This window comes from Anticarsia gemmatalis, chromosome 25 (assembly GCF_050436995.1).
Source record: "Anticarsia gemmatalis isolate Benzon Research Colony breed Stoneville strain chromosome 25, ilAntGemm2 primary, whole genome shotgun sequence".
Classification (NCBI taxonomy): Eukaryota; Metazoa; Arthropoda; class Insecta; order Lepidoptera; family Erebidae; genus Anticarsia; species Anticarsia gemmatalis.
Genome location: NC_134769.1, coordinates 933,741 through 955,312, shown reverse-complemented (window position 1 = coordinate 955,312; position 21,572 = coordinate 933,741). Strand labels below are relative to the sequence as shown.

Here is a 21,572-nt window from a genome sequence, read left to right as displayed (position 1 = left end):
AGTTAATAGGTAATGGAAATGCGTAACTATCTGCATTGACAGACGGTTACCTACATCGTTTTCGCTTTCATATCCAAATTGCTGAGCCAAATTCGATGAAATTTATTGGAGTCGGGTAGTAGAGGTAGAGACATGTGTCATGCCGAATACTTACTTAATCGAATTATTTATTACCTAACTAGAGGCCGCCCGCGACTTCGTCCGCGTGGAAACCCTTCCTGTTTAAATCCCGATCCCTCAGCGACTCCGGGATAAAAAGCCTCTGTGTTATTCTGGGTCTTCAGCTACCTATATACCAAATTTAATCGTAATCGGTTCAGCAGTATTTGCGTGAAAGAGTAACAAACATCCATAGTCCATACATACATACGTACATTCTCACAAAATTTCGCATTTATAATATTGGTACGATAAAATTTAGACATAGTGTTTGTAAGATTTTATTATACAGGTTGATAAAAATAACAAATAAAACACACAAATCTTTCCTAAAATTTATTTCGAACCGTTACACGTAACTTAATAAAAAATTAGACGAAATTTTTTGTTTTATTTTTCTTTATATGACTTAAAAGAGAGTACATTATTATATATGACACAATAATCTCAAAATATAAATGATTCTATACAATGACATTAACATTTGGTATGTACTAACCCCGAATTTATTAAAAACTTTAGGAGCGTTCGCTTTGTTATTCAATACTTTTGTAACGACTGGGCGAGTTTTTGGACACTATTTTTTTTTTAGTAAATAGGGACAAAAATCGCAGTTGCTATAACTATGCTATTTCTGCCTCTAAGTATTTACTATATTATTGGTAGTAGGTATAGTTGGAGATTTAATTAAGAAACTATACATAAAATTATGATGTGACGTCAAGTTGCAAAGATTTGCAATTAGATTCGCATACGACAAACTTTCTGTTTGTCTTACAATACGAATTTTATCGCAAATCTATTCTTAGTATGATACACCGTGTTGTATGCTTTACAAACTCAAATAAGCGAACATCTTCTCGCGTCCTAAATCTCATCGCAGTTTTTCGCAATGCGAATTCACAACACAAAAACCTGCAATACGAATTTAAATGCGTCGAGTTGTTCCTGCTTTTATTTGAGTTTTTGAACTATTATTATAAAACTTTCGCCCAATTTTCTATGAAAATAAATATTTGCAATTACAGGCAAGTTTCTAAACATAAATAAACATAGGTAAATAGGTCACAATGTCTACAAACTCGTCCAGTGTTACCGTAATACTAAACTAAATACTTTTTGCACCAGCAAGATATTATAAAAATATTGACTATGGGATATTTTTGGAGGCAACACCTAGTTTCTGATAGACTAAAGTTTAATTATAAAAAATGTCTGTGTAATACATTCTGGATCCACGATCCGAATGTACAAAAAATCGTTTCTTGCTTTCTGTGCTTCGAATCTATCTATTATTTATAATATTTTATTTATTTATATTTTTAGATTAAAAGTGACTAAAAAGTAAATGTCATATTTGTTGGATATGGCGTTTCGCTGGTCGAAACGTTAAGCAAACGAATGCATAATTCCTTATCGCTTTTTCGGTGACATTAAAATAATTATTCCTAATCATTTTTGTATAATTACACTAACCGTTTAGTTTAGGCTATCAGAAACAAAGTGATTCTCCTCACCATAAAAAACTCGAGCCACAAGAAACTGACATTTATTTACACAACTGTGACGTCACAATACACTATACACAACTTATCAAAATAATATGGAAGAACATGATTTAAAACAAAATAACTATAATTTTGGCCTGTAGCATAAATGAGATACAATTATGTTAAAAATACATCGAAATAAGATCTTTATCTATACATTCTAAAACAGGCTTTAAATTTAAAATAAAAATATAATTTGATATTGAAAAATATAATTACGAAAAATATTATTTCGTTCTGTCTTCTTTTCTGTTTCGTTTATAACACTTTCATTGTTAGTATAAAAGAAATTAAAAAAACTGCTTTTAATAGTTTGTAAACAAAACAAAATCGCAAATATAAATAAATTTCTATAAAAAAATTACATTACTTATACAAACTAATTTCGGAAAGAGACCCTTGCCCAGCAGTAGGACAATAATGGGTTAAATTAATTAATTACAGTTTTTATAAGGATGTTGTTGAAATTTAGTCTTTACACAAATTAAAATAAAGTATATTTTATTTTTTCCTGTGACTCGAGTGTATATGTATTTTCCATTATAATCTAAAATATGTATCTTTGCGTGATCGAGCCCTACACTAATGATTTAGTTTCAATATGACTTCACAACGCGTATTCCATGATTTTTGTGTTTAGGTGTAATAATAAGGTATAGTTGGAAAAAGTATGATTAAATATAACTTTTCTCGTAAATTTAAGACGTATTTTTGGCTTTAATAAGGTTTCCAGTTTCATTCAAGTCAGTGCTATGCTAGTTTTACACTATACAATTTTCTGAAAAAAGTTAATATTTGTGTGTATATATTTTTTTCTTTTGATTGTGATTTCAGTGAACTTAATTAGTCATTTATTGCAAAATAATATGTTTTTAGCATTCACTGTTTAAATCGAGATAGTTTTAACCTTATTTCAAAAAATATTTCACAATTATTTTGATGGTGGTAAAAAATATTCTTTTGAACATTTGATAGTGTATAAGTAACAATCGTCATGTATTTTTCACAAAGCCAAGTTCATAAAATAAGAATAAAAGTTGGAAACTACTGAAACCAAGTTAACTCTGAACAGAAAAAAAACTTTTCGTTGTAAATCATTTATTTATTATCTTACAATAAAAAGTCATTAACTGAGAAATAAATGTATATTTTAATACATGTTACTATAATGTCAATGGCCAATTTCATTGAAACTGGCCACTTATTATTGCACCTAAACACACATAATTGTCGACACAATGATTCCACAATGTTATTTAACGTACAAGCATTTCAACTTATACAAACTTAGCAGGAATGTGACAAGAGAACACCAATACATTTCTTTCTTTTTTTATTATAGACGTATTCCTTACGAAGACCTTTCCGTGTGGACATCAAACCAAAGGCCGTGCCGTTAATGTAGTAACAAAATGTTAAACAGATTTTTTACAAAACAATATTGTGAATTTTATTCCCCATTGGGGAATTAAAGCGTCACTATTTCTTGACATTTTTCGTTGATTATTATATATGTCCTTTATAACTGTTTCTTATACATGCATACCTTAAAAAGCCATTGGTGGGGTACCTTTGATTCTGGGGTAACACAAATGGTCAGACGTCATAGGGCCTTCGACCACAATATGGTAAGGTAACATCACTTATTATTACTGATTTTATAAACAATCTTGCGCTAGTCGTTTAATTATGTAGTTAGTAGTTTTCTTGTCACAATCCCCTGCTAAGTTAGCGTTTACAAATATTAAAAATATTTTAAACTAACAGTCAAACAATGTTCGATGTATACAATGTAAATATCAATTCCTTATGGATATAATGACAAATGCGTTTGTAAAACAAATATGTGGTATCCATACATGTATTATTAATTCATAAATCTGAAAAAATGATGATGATGATGATGATCTATCCGACCGATTTCGGCCATGGCGACCATTTCAACTCCTAATTAAGTCGGCGCTAATGCGCACGCAGATGGCTTATATATAGCCAATTTTATTAGAAAACGAAAAAATAAAAAATATGTTTATCTTAAATGCGAGCAGAGCCCGTTTGTTAGCTTTAGCCGCTAGTCATAAACCAGGTGCCAATTCTCTTTAGGGTTTGACACCAATTGAATTATTTGTGCAGGGTTTTGAGCTAAAACCAAAAAAACAAGGACGAGAATATCTCAATATCTATCATCACTTCATATATCTCGGGTAGTTTTAACCTTCATTTTATATATTGTAGTTGGTAAATTCCCACATATTTGTTCAACAAACCGTCTAGGTAACTGTTTACAATACAATAACATTAATGTGTACCGTACATGTCCAGTGCGATTTAACTTACAACTACGCAATTCTGTACCGATCGTTACAACTTGGTTTACAGTTTCACAACTCATAGATAAGTGTCGAATAGCCTATCCACGAGCTTACCACGTATCCCAGTTGACTAGTACACGTCAAATTGATGGTTAACTATTCAGTACATTACTGCTTTAACATAACGTGTTAATCACTTTATTCGAAGGGAGGAAACAATGTACAGCATAGTAGGTTCCAAATAGTTGTCGACCGAGATACGAGATAGCCTCCCTGGTAGATAAAGTGGCAATTATTATTGCAATAGGCAATCGAAAACAAGCAAGAGTTTCTTGCCGTTTCTTTTTACGAAAAACAGCTTTTCCGAGACGGTGGTAGATTAAATATATTATACGACGATTTGAATTTAAAAACTGACCAAATTCTACCCGATCAGTTAACCGATACATATTCAGGAGTAATGAAACTGATATATACTTGATTTATTTATAAACCTATGTACGGTCGAATGCAGAAACGTCCCTTCACCTGAGGAAACCATCAAGCATCATGCTGTCTTTGTCATTTTGTCGTGAATCGTAGCAACAGATATAGTTATGAGAATTATTTAAAATTTAATGGTCTTTTTGCATCCGGCCGTAAATATTAGAGTTTTGGAACTTGGGAACTAAAGTCCAAGTTCAAATGTGTATGAGAAATGCAGACGGTGTCTATATATAAACCAAGTTGTATTTTTTTGTAACCAAGTTGAAGAGTATATGAAAAATAAATAGTTTTTAGTTTATAGTTAGTCTTAAAAGAAACGCTTTGTCTAGAAATGAGTAGACACCAATTTTATATACTGCGTCTGTTTCTAACAATCAAAGTGTGAAAAGGATAATATATATTTTAATTTTGAATACGACAGAGTCATAAGATGCTAATGTGTGCCTAATTCCATCAGTTTGTTTCAAAGGTTTTTTCTTACGTAAAAGAAAGAATAAACCTTTTTCACGCACTCTAAAGGTTCAAATTATTTCTTTGGCGTTCTTTTAAGTGTGTTTTGTGATCTTTGAAAGCCTGGAAATTTTTGAAATAACCAATTTTAGGAATATAATAAACTTTATGTTATAAACAGACGCAGTACACAATCGATGCGTTACAAGTCATGTCATTAGTATAACTTTGTCAACAATTCAATACATTTATCAATTCCTATAACGTTAAAATCTTAGCCCTTTCAAGTTGACACTCTAACAAGTGTCTTACTTGAACCTTTCCAAGTAATTTCACTCTTAAATACTTACCCTCTTATTCATAAACACACTATAAACCTATTTTAGTTAAAAAACTACTAAAATATGTTTTCTCTTTTTCATTTCGCTTAGGAGTGAAAGAAACAAAACTCTTTATAAGCCTTTAAAAACTTCATATATTTTTATGAATAAGAGGGTTAGTGACAGTTTCACATCTCTATTACTATAGACTGACAACTTAGTGTAGAGCCTTGGCATGCAAGATTAATCTAGTATCTAATTAATACTTTAGTGTATTTCCAAAATAAAGTAGCTGATGTTATATATTTTCAAATTTTGTATACATCCGCGAGCCGCGAATCTTGAACACAAGGCTGTCTACTAAGTTGTTTGGCATAAAAAAACATTATCTAAGCTCTGAATAGTACAGTGTTTTGTCACTTTCAGTCAATATTGAAACCGCATATGAGTGACAGAGACAAAACACTGTACAACTAATCAGAGCTTACACGATATTTATTATTCAACCAGTAAGTATTTAAGAGTAAAATTCACTTATTTACTTTCATCCGCTAATGACTTATTCGCCTTATCCAAAAAGTATGCTCCATCTCTTTCCCACCTACGTTAAATGCCGTATGGGAGAAAGAGAGGCAAGATACCTTTTGTATAATCATTTGTTACAACAGTTAGTGAAAAAATCAAGCTATTTATTTTATTAGTACATAAAAATGGTCCATTTTGAGAAAAACACAAGCGTCGAAATGATTTTTTTTATATAAAAAAGTTTTGTCATAGTATATAGCCGATATACATTAAGAAATGCAAGAAAAATGCATGTAATTAAATAAATACACCATAAAAATGAGTTTCTAATAATCTCAGTGTCGATTAATTTAAAAAAGACTTTATTTATATAGATTTTGGGTTTAAATTCCTTTAGCATTCCGTGTAAACAGTGACTGCACACTACGAGGTCCCGGGTTATATTCCGTGATATTTCTTATATATTTTTGGTCAAGTATAACCGAGTCTCTAATACATACATAATATAACGCCTTTTACACCCGAAAGTGTAGGCAGATATGTATAAAACACACCCACGTTTCGCCATTAACAATCTTAGTCCCATGTAATAGGGGGCGAGCGAGCAAGGGATATTTATTTTTTATATTATACTTAAGAAACTTTGTTCGGTATAGTACAATTTTATCCCGTTAACTCCATTTTCATGGGAATTTCGATCCCATCGATCCCATAGAAACCTTTTCGCGATAGTTACAAACATATTGAAAAGATAATTGTCCAATTTAGTTTAGCTGTTTAAAAGTTATGTGCGTACGTACATTTCGTTGATTCATTTTTATTTATAAAGAACCTAACTACATTTTAATGACGGAATCTGGTTGTATTTCATACACCTCTGCCTACACCATTGTTTGTAACAGGCGTGATATCTCCCTTAAAAAACTAAAGAAATCCAATCCCATAATCTATGATAATTTAGTTACAAGAAAGAAATAAATTTGTCTATACATATTTAATTATGTAATGTATACAAGTGTTTGTGCGTCCATTCGTACCATAATATTTAAATTAAATTCTTTACAAAACATACTATATGTCCGTTAACATAAGCCCATATTATAATGATAGTTTTATATCGCGATTTATATTTTGATAATTTTTCAAAAATTCCATATTCAAAGAAAAAAATGTCCATTAAAATATACAGACTTTGTAAAGTACAATTCGTTTCGAACCAACTCACAGAATTTGTGAAACACAAAAATGTTTGTTGCGACTGAGAGTCGAACCTGCTACACCCATAACAATTAACAACAGGCACCAGACAGCCTATCAGGCAAATAAATTTGTACCACAAAAATATCTGCCAAAATTAACCAATGCATGTTGTAAAGTATCATATTTTGTACATAAAAATATATGCCTTTCACTCATAACTATTGAGAAAGAATGAGAAAGCATTCTCTTAATGCAACATAACACTTTCTGTATAAACTGGACCGACTTTTTTTCTTTTTTATTCAATTTTAATATGGAACTTTGGAACGTAATTCAAAAACAATAAATCACACACTCAGTCCCTTCGGTGGGCGCAGTTCGTAGTACAAATGTCTAACACTATACTTTAAGGAATAATAGACCTTAGTTACTTTGAAATAAGGTATATATATTTCATTGAAACGAATTTAATCTGTGAAACTATTCAACGGAACTTTGTTTCAACAAATCATCAGCCTAGCCTTTCTTCAAACTACATTGGAGTCGGCTTCCAGTCTCACCAGGTGCAGCTGAATACCAGTATTTTACATGGAGCGACTGCCTATCGGACCTCCACAACCCAGTTACCTAGGTTATAACACGATAACCTTCGGTAAGACTGGTTGTCAGACTGTCTGACTGACTGATTTTCTGTCAAGAAATTCTTAGTGAAATGCCAAGAGTTAGGAAGTTGAGGTTATAGACCTCCGTACCTCGGAGAGCAAGTGAAGCCGTCGGTGCTGCGCTGACTTCAAACTTATCGGTTTTCGTCTCACTGTACTATGAGAGTAAAGGAATAGAGAGTGTACCTGTGTATCGTGTACACTTTTTATTTATTTATTTTCATAAAGACAATTCCCGCACTAGGAATTTCTCTTGTGTCGCGGGGACTTTAACAAACATACAAACAATGCACAAAAAGAACAACCAGACCCTAACCAATTATTTGTGCGATCCACAAATAATTTTCGCGTGTGGGAATCGAACTCACGACCTTTCGGCGTAATGGTAGTGGCGTGGTGACCTAAACCACTGCGTCACGGAGGCAGTCTAACACTTGGATACTATAAACAAAGTTTTAGTTGCTTTCAATGAAATTAGCCGTTGTAACCAAATTTAACTAGTACATTATACCTTATTATCAAAGCAGTAAGGTGTATATTCCTTTACAAGTGTCACATGAGTATACGTACTGTCGTAACTAAATAGTTTTAACTGGTAGTGACACTGTCGTCCAAGAACTCGACGCAGGTGAATGGAAAATGGCCGGTCTTGCCGTTCAACGTGCCTTCCCATTGGCCGTTTATATTTATTTTTGTAACCTGAAAATTTAAAAACAAATTTAATATTTGACTTCAAATAAACTGGATGTCAATTTATCTATATAAGTATGTTTATCAGTTATTTGGTTGCCATAGTACAAGCTCTGCTTAGTTTGGAATCAAATGACCGTGTGTGAGTTGTCCAATGATATTTATTTTATTTATTTAAATATGTATATAAAATCACGACTACTTCCCATAGGGGTAGGCAGAGAAAAAACGCAACTTTATTATGACCCCTACAAACTTCATTTGCTTCAATTCACATTCACACTTACAGATAAATATTAATAATGTAAAGGCTAAACTAAAAGTTTTTTCATAAAACATATTACTGTGATAGTTGAAGGTCCTTATTTAGGAATAGAGGGAAGATACTTATATTGAGAACACGAAACAAATTTGTTCATCATTTTTATTTTACCCCTATTGGCTGTTACTTTCGTTGAAGAAACTGGCCAATAGACAAAAAATAGTTGACGCTATTTTAATAAAGAATGGGTAAGGTTATAGAATATACCATGAAAAAGGGCATAGGATAGTTTTATCTGCATTATAAGTTAGTTTTAATTGTGAAAGTGTTATTTACCAGTATGATGTCTCCCGCCTCCAGTTTCAGCGCGGTCTTGTCGTAAGCGTTGGGCACTCGCGGCTGCTTCACCACGGCCCGCGCGGGCAGAGTGCGCTACACACAAACAACGCACATAATTAGTTATATGTCGCTTTTCACATGTTTACTTTATCCAGCAGATAGGCTATCTGACATTTAGTAACCGTAAAACTGGCTTGTATTATTGTATAATTTACGAAAAAGTTTGTTCGTTAGGCTTGCAAGTTTTTATATAAAAACTACTTTGTAGATTTTGATGAAATTTAGAACATGGGTCCTTTTTAGGGTTCCGCACCCAAACAGTAAACAGAACCATATTCCCAAGCCTCCGCTGTCAGTCTGTCTGTCACTAGGCTGTATCTCTTAAAGCGTAGGAACTAGAAAGCTCACAAATAATATATTCCCGTTGTCTACAAAAACAACTACTAAAAATTTAAAAAAAATACAACGAATATTTTTTGGTACGGAACCCTTCGTGCACAAGTCCGACTCGTACTTGTTTATTAACCTTGATTAGAAACTTTTACGAATTGACGGGTAAAAGCTGCTATGGTATTATAAAACAAAGTGTGATGTGTTGTTACCTGCATATTTGTCATATTGTTTCTCTGCTGCGGCGGGGGTCTTGCGGTGGGAGGGCTGGGGGGGTCCGACAGCTGGTTCAGCGCCTCCGACGGACAGTACGGCACTCCGGCCGGGTCTAGGATCTGAAACATAGAGGGTACAAGTTATGTAAAACATTTTACTACATTCTTCTCTTCTCTTCTCATCGTATGGTTATTGGTTAGTGGTCAACCTAGTGTCAAAGTTGTTCAAGTCGCCCGAAGGCCTTTGACGTTATCTTAATTGACAACAACCGGGACCGACTTTTAATGTGCCCTCCGAAGTACGGAGACGCCCTGTTCAAATACCTATGCGGTCACCCATCTATGGGATGACCACAGCAAGGTTTGCTTAACCCAAAGATCGTTTACCGACCGGTGAGCGTAACTGGCTACTGACGTGACTTTGGACAGAATTTTCATACAAACTTTCATCCCCTATTTTATCCCCTTGGAGGTAGAATTAATCAAAATCCTTTCTTAGCGGATGCTTACGTCATAACATCTACCTGCCTGCCGAATTTCAGCTCGATCCGTCGAGTGGTTATCGCTGTGCGTTGATAGACCATTATGTCGGTCAGTCACGTTTGAATTATATTTATTTAGATAGATAGTGTTACTACAGTGTACTTACCCTCTGTACATATGGCACAGGTATAGATCCAGTGCGTCCCTGACTGTTCCTGGCCGTCCACCACTGCTCCTCGTCACGGTTGATCACCATCAACCGCTCGCCGCGACGGAACGGCAAGTCGTCCGCGTCCTGAAAACATTTAGAACATTACTTTTCACCAGTGGTCCGCGGAAGTCTAAATATGGTGGATAAAAGTGGTCCCGGACTAAGAAAAGGTTGGGAGCCCCTGCTTTAGACGATCATCTTACGTTATGGTATTATTTGTTATTGACCGGAATAAAAATACGCGCAAACAAACAGACAAGTTGTCAAAACCTGGATTTATGACCAGTTTCTTCAAACATATCTCAAGTAATCGCTAAAGCCATTGAGTTTTACTTGACATTTATATAGTAAAGACAAATCCGTTTCTTCATAAAACTACCAGATAATTCGTGAATTCTTTGGTTGTCGCTTTAGATAAAAAACTGCGCGTTAGTCTGACTAGGCAACAGTAACTTTTGAGTTAAGATTAACAATAAGTAATCCAGTGTACCAATTTCGGCAGACGTATAATATTGGGCATCTTTATTGATATGACGTCCTTATTTGCAATAAATAATTATTATACAAACATTAAACTACGAGTTCTTATTGACACTGATATTTGAACCTTGGACCAAGGTTCAAGGTTCAAATACTTTTGTAGATTTTTTGTTAGTAAAATCCTAGTAGCAGCAGAATGTTGTATAAATAACACTTATATGACTAAAACGGAAGTAACTGTTTGTCTGTCAGGCTTATACGGCGAAAGAACAAAACCTAATTCGAGAATAGATTATAATATAACCTAGGAAAAAGGCGTAATCTAAATAAAGGAAGTCTGGTTGATTTGTTAGGCTTTAACAGCTACTCTTTTCTTACGAAGTTGAGTAAATATCAGACTAGCCTTTCTTCTAACTATGTTGGAATCGGCTTTCAGTCTCACCTCTCAGTTACCTGGGTTTTTACACGATAACCCTCGGTAAGACTGGTTATCAAACTCAAGTTTCTGACTACTGTTAACGGCTGTCAAAGATCTTTGAAAATGACAGCGGGGCCCACAATTTAAAGTAACGAGAAGTTACGTCTGATAGTCTATTCCTAGAAATAATGTTACTTTCCACAAAAAAGAAAATATCTACACAAGAAAATGTGGGTCGCTGTAAATGTCAAAAGACATGCCCTTTTATAAATTAGGAGTTGTTATAACATCTGTAATGTGGGTGTATTGATCCTAACACCCACATACGAACGAGATAAAACAAACGTGATCTTAATATAAAAACATTTCTAAATGTCAAGAGAATTGCGTCATATATAAACACATATTTACTTTATATATAACTAGCGGACTAGCCCGACTTCGTCCGGCTATAGTACAATTTTACCCCGTTGATTCCATTCCTGGAAATTGGCATTTACCAGGCACGTTACCAACCTCTAGTCTACTATTGAGAAATACCTACTCTTATTCATCATAGAAAATACCAATAATAGTTTGCCCGCCCTGGGAATCGAACTCGAGACATCATGGTCCACAATCAAATACACCACTGACCGCATTATGGTTAGTTATTATTAGTTAGATATTATTTATACCATTATCTATAACTTTATTGTTACTTCCATTTCTATAACCCATTCACGGATAGCAAGCATTCCTATCGAAATCTTTTAAAGATAGATCATTCGACGTAATAATCTAAGACAGTAATCTATCTGCAATCTTCGATAGGACATTGGAAATGGCCGTGTAGTAACTGCCACTCTCCCTTTAAATTGCAATAATCTAGACCAATTATTCGTCGAAACGTGGGTGTATCTCATACACTTCTGCCTATACCTTCGGACAAAACAGGCTTGATATTATGTATGAGAAGTGTATAGAGATTCACTTTACAGACATTAATTTATGAACAAAATTAATTTATTAGTTCAATAGCTTAGCCGTAAACTTTCGCATTTATAACACTAGATTCGGCCCGCGACATCGTCTCCGTGAAAAGATTTCCCGAGTTAAAAAATATGTATATATATCCAGGTTATAAGCTATAATTGTACCAAATTTCATTAACATCCGTCTAGTAGTTTTCTCGTGAAAGTGTAACAAACATACATACATCAATACTTACAATCTTTCGCATTTATAATATTAGTAGGATTAGTGCGTTCTATTTCTATATACCATAACTTATGGCAGTTATTTTTGTACACGAAACATGATAGCAATGCCTGTTAGTCATACGGTGATCAGCACAGATATAATTATAAACTATCTCTGGAGACTGGAGACCTATTTCTTTCCACGGGGATGTATCATCTGCGCTTATAAGTATAAATATTATAGTTAGCCATACTTTGAAGATTTTTAGGCCATTTCTTTTAGGCAAATGGTTATGCTTTCAATGTGTTGTTGATCAGTAATAAATTCGAATTCGGAAAAAATCTTTGTTTTGTGTTATTTACACAAAAACCTCTTCTGATGTGATTTTCAAACTTATTATATGTAACCAGTACCGACTTTTTTACCGAAAGCACAGAAACCTTATTGAACCAAATATACATTAAAAACTGAATTGTTGAGTCTCTATTTGTGGAAACCGTATAAATAATCCTATAATTTTATTAAGCAGTTTTTGAGTTTATCCAAATATACAGATATGTACAAAAACGGCGATGGACTTGGGTTCTCAATATCGCTAAAATGTTACTATAGCAAAAGATTCATACTCACATTCCCAGCAAAGTCAAACTTAGCAACGACCAGCTCCAACACTTGGTGTGGCTGCTGTGGAGGGGGGGCGGCCACTTTGGCCAGGGCCTGAGGCAGGGGGCGCACCAGCGGCGTCGTGTCCAAGTAGTGAAGTCTGTAGAACGAGAGCAGCGCGGGCATGTCGGCGAAGAGCTGGTCTCCAATACGGTATCTGACTGTGCCGTCCGCTGAGACCACGCGGTTTATTATGTAGTGGGATACTCTGTCGTCTTCTCTGGAATATGAACATGTTGGGTTAGTAACTCTTTCTTTCTTTATCTTTATCGTATGGTTAGTGGTCAACCTAGTGTTAAAGTTGTTCAAGCCGCTCGTAGGCCTTTGACGTGGCTTTTAACGACTGTTATCATAGTAAATAACAACCGGGGCCGACTTTTTACGTGCCCTCCGAAGCACGGAGACGCCCAGTTCAAATACCACTATGCGGTCACCCATCTATGGAATGTCCGCGCCAGTGGTTGCTTAACCCACAAATCGTTTACCGACCGGTGAGCGCAACTGGCTATGGGCGCCTAAGTATGAAGATAAGATGATTTACACAGCTACTGAAGCATTTAAGGAAATATCTTTAGGAATGTCATAGTACAATATAGAATAGGTAGCCAAATTGTTCACGATCTACATGTACTGTTTACTGATTGGACTTTCTACGATCTAATCCTAAGACACTGATCGACCGGATGATTGATATTTACACAAAATGCATTTTTTTTTGCCGTAACTCCGCAGAATCGAAGACACGGACGGTAAACGCTGGCCATGACAAATATTTTAAGTACTCAAATAATTATAAGGAATTTCAGATGTTCTGGAAATCGAGGAGTTTTCCGAGAAATTCTGCACCTTGTCCCATGCACCAATAATACCTTAATTTTCCTGGATATTATTTCAGCGACATTTGCTGCAGTGAAGCAGCAAATATAGCAAATGTATATACTGAAAATGGCTGTGTCCCGGAAATCACAAATCTAAATAGCTATTTGTATAATAAAATATAAAAAATCGCATATATTATTAAGTATTTACCTGACACACAGCACATAATCGCCCGTGATAGTCTTGGAGTCTCTGACGAGGAACACGCCGCTCTCCGCCTCGTTGAGCAGCAACCTCGTGGCTTCCGCACGAGACAGCTCGCCGAAGTACCAGCTAGAACAACATACATACGATGAGTATATAAACATACCTATATAGTCTACGGTAAATAAATATGTTTGGACATTTTATTAAGTACTGACCCTCTTATTATAATAAACACACTATAAACCTATTTTAGTTAAAAAAACTACTATAATATGTTTTCTCTTTTTCATATCGCTAAGGAGTGAAAGAAACAAAACACTTTGTAAGCCTTTCATAGCTTCATATGTTTTTATGAATAAGAGGGACTCTTACTTAGAAAATGGTTCGAGACTACATCTACAAAAAATATATATTTCTGAACTTCTTATCTAATAACGAGACTTTTACTAAGAAAGCAGCTAAACAAGGGAATTTTTGAAAAAAAGTACTTTATGTTTGATCCCGACTCTTAACAATTTTCACGCTATCATTAATTTAGAAAGACACAGAGACATACAGTGGCTTCAGGTAGTACAGATTTGCAAAATTTTATTCTGCCTGAAATAACAAACCTCGAGCAATAGGACTTTTTTATAGTTGGAGGATGGAAAGCCCATATTTCCCTGAAGTTTGGGCTGAAAATCGAGTTTTTTTACTCAAAATCGGGAGGTCATTATTATTATTTTTTTCTTATTAAATGGTGGTTTAAACAGTTTTTAAATGTATGATCATGACTTGTTTAAATATTAACCTAGTCTATCATAACAACATCAACAAAAAGAAACCGCCAGCGTATTAGAATCTAGAAATAGAATAAATAAATGTGGTTTTATATTTACATATTTCTCTTACAATACATATTTAATCTGCGGTTACTATTTATTTATAAACTGTCAACGATATTTAGACTTCAGGAAACGAGAACGATTCGATATCCTGTTATACATATTTATCCTGGGAAAGTGTCTGTAATATGTCGGAAATTAAACCAAGGCAATAATTTTTAAGTGAAAATAGACCTTATTTCAATTACTATAAAGCTCTATTTTGATAAACATCTAAGCCTAAGGTTACTCTGCTCCCTACAGGTCTATGGTGTATAAATACTGGTGCCCAAATAGTTAACACACATGATCAAGTATATTTTGTCTACAGCTGAGTTGAAAAGGCGTCTTATAAGCCTAGCAGTATGCAATTATGAAGGACCCGTCTAGTTGGTAATTGCGTTTTTCCCGATCTTCTGGGAGCCATAAATGTAACGGCAATGATGATTTCTATAGTCTAAAAACTTATTTGCAAACCTTGGTATATACAATTAATTTAGATTTTTTAATAATTCTGTGTATTTCCAAAATAAAGTGTCTGCATCAAATAGACCACCGTTAGCTGCATAAGATGATAAAGGTAACTGATGTTTGATATTTTCAATTTTGTATACTTCGGATAACCGCGAACATTGCATAGAAAGCTTTCTAGACGTCTGTCTGATAGTTTCTGAACTGTCTACGTCATAACCAAGGCCTAAAGTAACATAAATATAATGTTAAACACACACGAAAAAGCCCTTTTTAAGTATAAAACCTGTGGTTTACGAGAGGAATTACCAATATATATAAAAGGGCATTTTCCTTCAATTTCCCAATGATTACTATTAGTACATTTGTAATAATGATTAATTGGAAAGAATATTACACTGAGTCAGTGTTTTTCTTAATAGGTCATCGTTAGGCATGAGTGATTGGGGTCAATGGACTTTGTTGATGTTTGCAGACCTAGTTTCTTCCACGTTTCCTTACGTCTGTTCCAAGAACCGTGATGTGTTAGTGACAGTGGTATACCTAACATATTTTTTAACGCTATGAATAAGAATTCTGAGAGAAACTTTAAAGAAATACAGAGAGAAACTTTAAATAGGTAGACCCGGCGTCCATTTTCGCAACGACAAATTCAAGAATCCTTCGGCATCCCTGTCGGAAACTATGCCTTCAAATGTTTACGACTCCTCGAGTCCTCGAGTTCTCTAAGGCGCTGCAGCATGCCAAGGCCTGATTTTCGACAGTTTGCGATTGCATGCAGGGAAGCCGGAGGATCCTTTTCCTTGTCAAAACTGTTTAGTATGGATCGCAAGGCGTAAAAGAAGATTCGATCACCTGAACAACAAAATCACGGATGTCATCTTTAACATTTAGATAGGTCGTTACTAATAGATAAAAGTATGAAAAATCTGCTGCAATTTCTCTTGATAAACTAACCAATATTTATCAAGGAGTATTCAAATACTAACAAAAAGATTTTAAGTCGTAACGTTTTGGAGTTTAACAACGCGAGTTTACAGAATCAAGTCATCAAATATAATAATATCAATGAAAACGCACTCTTCCCACGCCTGGGAAGACACTAGGAACATACAGAACTAACGTTCAAGGCCATAAATATTAGCCTCTAATTACAAGACAGTATGTTTTTGTATACGTTGTTACTTGTGAAAATATCAAGGTTCCTATGGTTAGCGGTTTTGTGGTGGCTTCACGGCTTTACGGTAGCTTATAAGTATAAATAACTTGAGTAGTAAGACGATAGATGCAGTTGCACCTGTATGCAATAATAATGGATTATTTTTTTAACATTTGTTTTGCAAGTTTTGTTACAAATTTTTGGGTGTCCCAATAAGAGTGCACTTCTTTAATTAACTCTATATTTACTCGTGAATTGAATAATTCTTATTATCAATGAGACTAATATTATAAAGCTGAAGAGTTTATTTGTTTGTTTGAACGCGCTAATCTCAGGATCGACTGGTCCGATTTGAAAAATTCTTTCAGTGTTAGATAGTCAATTTATCGAGGAAAGCTATAGGCTATATAACATCACGCTACGGCCATTAGGAGCGGAGTAGCAACGAAAAATGTTACAAAAACGGGGAAAATTCTGACCCATTCACTCTTATGTGACGCAAGCGAAGTGGTCGGGTCAGCTAGTTATTGAGAAAACTCGATGTAAAATGGGAAAAATTATGTGTATTTTCGTTTTTTGTGGATGTAATTAGAAATGCCGGGAGACATGGCTTTGGATTGACCATGGAAAGACATGTTATACATCTTTTGTGTGTGATATTTTGTAGAAAATATGATAGTGGCTGGGTGTTGAATGAGAATTAGGCCCTCTATTTAAAAGTCCCTAGTTTTGTAGAGAGGAACTGATTAACGGTTGTTTTAAGGACAATTGCTTTGCGTATGAGTGTGTTAGTACAAGTGTACTAAGATTGCACTAGGAATATGGTTGTTGTACTTGACTATGGAAATCAATTTACTGGACATAGTTTTTAATTTATTAATCGATTTATGTTAATTTGGTACCTATTTACTAAATTTCTTTCGGGATTTCGTACCTTCGTGTTTTCGTAAATCGACAAACTATTTACTTTTTGATAGGTAAATGCAAGATCTATCTACCAAGGCGGGAGGTAACTAGTGTGATTGCAACCAAAAATCTAAAATCCAAACAGTATTACATCATCCATACTAATATTATAAATGCGAAAGTAACTCTGTCTGTCTCTCTGTACTTAATCACGCCTAAACTACTGAACCAATTTGCATGAAATTTGGTATCAGAGATATTTTGATACCAAAGAAAGGACATAGGCTACTTTTTACCCCGGGAAAATGACGCATTCCAATGGGAAAATTCAGGTGGCGGACGAAGTCGCGTGTAAAAGCTAGAATACACATATGTATCTACGTCTAACATTGTCCTGTATTAGTTCTAGGGCACAGCGAACCGTGAATGATTCACAACGACAGCTGTTCCAACAAATGCATCGTATTATTGTAAATTTATATATTTGCATACATTTATATAATGAATTAGTCATTTATATCAATTGTGTAGTAAAGTGTACAGTGACGGTTCACGAGAGATAGTGGGTTTGAATCGTATTGCATTGCTGAAGCTACAAGCTTTTGAGCTTGGTTGTTTTAGACTGCCCCCGTGGCGCAGTGGTTTAGGTCGCTACGCCGCAATAATTGCGCTGGAGGTCGTGGGTTCGAGTCCCAACGGAACAATTATACTATTTGTGCAATCCACAAATAGTTGTTTTGGGTGCTTGTACATTGTGTCAGTTGTTTGTATGTTTGTAAAAGTCTCTGTGGCACAAGAGCAATTCTTAGTGCAGGAGTTGTATTTTTATAAATTATTCAAAGAATAGTACATAATAAAAATGCAATTCATCTGATAACATTATCACTTATCAAAACAATCCCTTCAGTTTAATATTACCTATACTGTGACTGCATAATTTATTTAACTATGTAACCCATATTTATCACATAATATTAGAAAATTTACTTCAGTTACAAAACTGGGACAGTCGTAAAGAGTTTCAGGTTAAACCTATTTACAGCTGCTGTAAAACCAGTTAACTGGTTTCTTGGTAGTTAAATGTGTAATACACTTCCTAGTAATCATGTAAAATGGTATGCTTTAGTAAATGTATGTAACTGTTGTTACTTGCTGTCCTTTTTTTACTTGAAGGATTTGACATGGATATGACAGTGATTGAGTCTCGTCATAGTGTGTATAGGAAAATAAGCACTTTTGAAATATCTTTTGGTTACCAAATCCCACTTCTCATACCTACATAAGTACATAATATCATGCCTGTTTCACCCAATGTTAGATTTATAAAATATATAGCCTATATAGCCTATTGCTATTTCCTGGTATGTGACCAAACTTTGGGCTAATAAAGAGAAATATTTAAATATAAATTAAGAAAGACCAAGAACTTCATTCCACCCAGGAATCAAATCTAAGACTGATGAATGATTATCAGCTATAAATACAACTGAACGGACTACAGAGGCAGTAAATATTTGTAGCTAATCTATACAATAAATACCTGGTAACAAAAAAAACTTGCCTTAACTTGCATTATCAAAATAAAAATTAGCCATAAGCTCTCAACAGATAGTAAACCTTCATATCAGTGCATTAACTTTTCAAATTTGATTGATAATTCCAAAATATTGGACATCAAACAAACAGTTTTCAGCCATATATTATATTAAGCAGCACAATCATACAATCACACTATTCCCATAGAGGCAGGCGGAGATCAAAGACCACCACTTAGCACGATCCCTATGGACTTCCCTTGCCTCATTCAAAACCATATGTCTTGTCATACAGGATATTAGGTAGTATTAGGTGGGTATACTTCCATTCATAATTAAGACTGCCCCTAGGATATAGGAGCTAGTATAATAATTTGATGTTTTCATTACAGACCACTATATAGAAAAGTTGTAGTTAATGTAATGTATTGAAAATACCTATTTGTACCTATTTGCTTACACTTATTTCTAAATTTGATATAGGTATCTTATAAGCTATATGATATGAAACATAATGCATAATTTTATCCATATTTTTAACCACATTTCATGATTAGGCATATCAGGGATATTTTTCCAATAGATTTGACTGCCTCCGTGGCGCAGTGGTTTAGGTCGCCACGCCGAAACCACTGCAACGGGAGGTCGTGGGTTCGATTCCCACACGGGACAATTATTTGTGCGATCCACAAATAATTGTTTCGGGTCTGGTTGTGCTTTGTGTCCGTTGTTTGTATGTTTGTAAAAGTCCCCGCGACACAAGAGCAATTCTTAGTGCGGGAGTTGTCTTTTTAAAAAGAAAAAAAAAAAAAAAAAAAAAAGAAAGATATACATAGGTACCAACTCCTTAAGTATCATACCTACATCAAAACAAGTCCAAATATAAAATATATAACAACAACACAGTCAATATTAACTACATATTTCTTCTCTGGGTTTTATGCATATGAATTAAGAATACTGACCAATTTTGGCTCATAAATGGGATGATACAGGGCACATAGCAACAGTTCATATATCCTTTAGTATGTAAAATAAAAAATACTATGGAAGTAAATTAAACTCATTACTAACAAACTTCAGGGCACATATCTGCCAGTCGTCAGACAGTCAAGCCTTGCGTTATATGCCTGGGTCCAGCAATCTGACATAGTGTGCCATGTGAGTTGGGGACTATGTATTATGTTCAATGAGGAAATCTAGTAAAGCTGTAGGCTTCCAATCATCATAGTGGAACCTACAGAAGTATAGTAACCACAATGCAAGTGAATCATTGGGACACAGCTAGAGTTATTACTAATTTAGTTTTTACCATAAAAACTAGTTGTTTGTTTGTCGTATGGTTAGTGGTCAACCTAGTGTTAAAGTTGTTCAAGCCGCCCGAAAAAAACTAGTTAGGTACATATTGCCAGCTTTAAGTTACTGTCATTGTTAGGGCACAAATCTGATTGAGGCCTAAAGCACTTACTCAGGGCTCTCGGAATGAGGGGGGTAAAGCCTGAGTCTAGTTAACTGACATAGTGTGACTTGTGGGTTGGGAACTTTGCAGTTTTTCAATGAAGAGGTCTATGAAGACTATAGGCTATCACTACAGAAGTATAGAGACTGCTAGAAATGCAAGTGAATCAATAGGGTATAGGCTAGTGTTATTACTAACTCAGTTTTTTACCATGAAAGCTACATATAGTCAACTTAAAGTTACAGTTTTATAAATAAGTTTACACATTGTTAGTTTTCTAGATATTACTGGCCAGATAACACCAGCATTCCAATTGTTACTATTTATAAATGCAACATAATAAAAACCTTCATCTACAATACAATGCATGACATATCAATTTGTTACTATGGCCTATTGTTTTATTATTATGGTACCTACATTATGACTTGTTTGATAATAATTTATATTACATACTCTTGTAACTTTCAGTACAACTGCTGATATCGAGTTTAAGCGTACTTTGAACTTGTAATGAACACTGGTAGGCGTTAAAATCACTCAATACACCTATACTAATGGGTTTCACACTAAAACAAGAATATTTTCGATAGATGACAACTCGTTGTGGTTATGAGCCAAAACCACGATTTGCTACTAACCTGGTCATGTCATTAGGGTCAAAAGAGACCACGATTCCCGTGTTCGCCATGCCTGAGCCGGGATATAACGATAACACTCGAAAACAGTTCACCGGAGCGCCCACATAACTGCACAACACACCGGAAATGAATGCACTTTATCACTTATCACCAGCCTCGCACAGATCCCCCGCTATATTCACCACTACAGAACGCTCTCACGACACCCTTTTATCACTCACAAACACAATTTCTACTGACCAAAACTCTGATAAATTATAATTTGTTGTCATGTATCAGCATTGGATGTTCACATCAAAACACATGTTTCCGCATTCGTGGCGCGCCGACGGAGCGTCGCAGTCCACAAGCGTACCGTCCTAACTAAGTTTGGGATGTTTATGAAAAAGAAATCTATAATTAAAACTGATTTATAAATAATCTTCCTTGATCACACACACGCGAAGTTTCGCTGAGCTGATGATGACGCATAGACAAATTTGCATGCTTTTTATTTTTTGACGCATAATCTTCTG

General features: G+C 34.7%; 1 protein-coding gene across 1 annotated transcript; it reads right to left on the bottom strand.

The window, feature by feature from the left end:
* Positions 1-482: 482 nt before the first annotated feature.
* Positions 483-21,535, bottom strand: Crk (Crk proto-oncogene, adaptor protein). Its single transcript, XM_076130919.1, has 7 exons — positions 21,058-21,535; positions 14,027-14,149; positions 12,965-13,217; positions 10,210-10,338; positions 9,558-9,680; positions 8,953-9,048; positions 483-8,363 (listed from the first exon to the last, which is right to left on the bottom strand). Exons 1-7 carry the CDS (start codon positions 21,105-21,107, stop codon positions 8,253-8,255), a joined length of 885 nt encoding a protein of 294 aa, XP_075987034.1. The 5' UTR covers positions 21,108-21,535; the 3' UTR covers positions 483-8,252.
* Between the last annotated feature and the right edge of the window lie 37 nt (positions 21,536-21,572).

Bases quoted from the DNA above. Each gene is read 5' to 3' on its own strand.
- Crk (XM_076130919.1), bottom strand. From the start codon at position 21,107: ATGGCGAACACGGGAATCGTGGTCTCTTTTGACCCTAATGACATGACC. The intron at 14,150-21,057 runs GTTAGTAGCAAA...ATGTTGTTCTAG, and splicing joins GACCCTAATGACATGACCAG to CTGGTACTTCGGCGAGCTGT. The intron at 9,681-10,209 runs GTAAGTACACTG...TCTATGTTTCAG, and splicing joins CTGTGCCATATGTACAGAGG to ATCCTAGACCCGGCCGGAGT.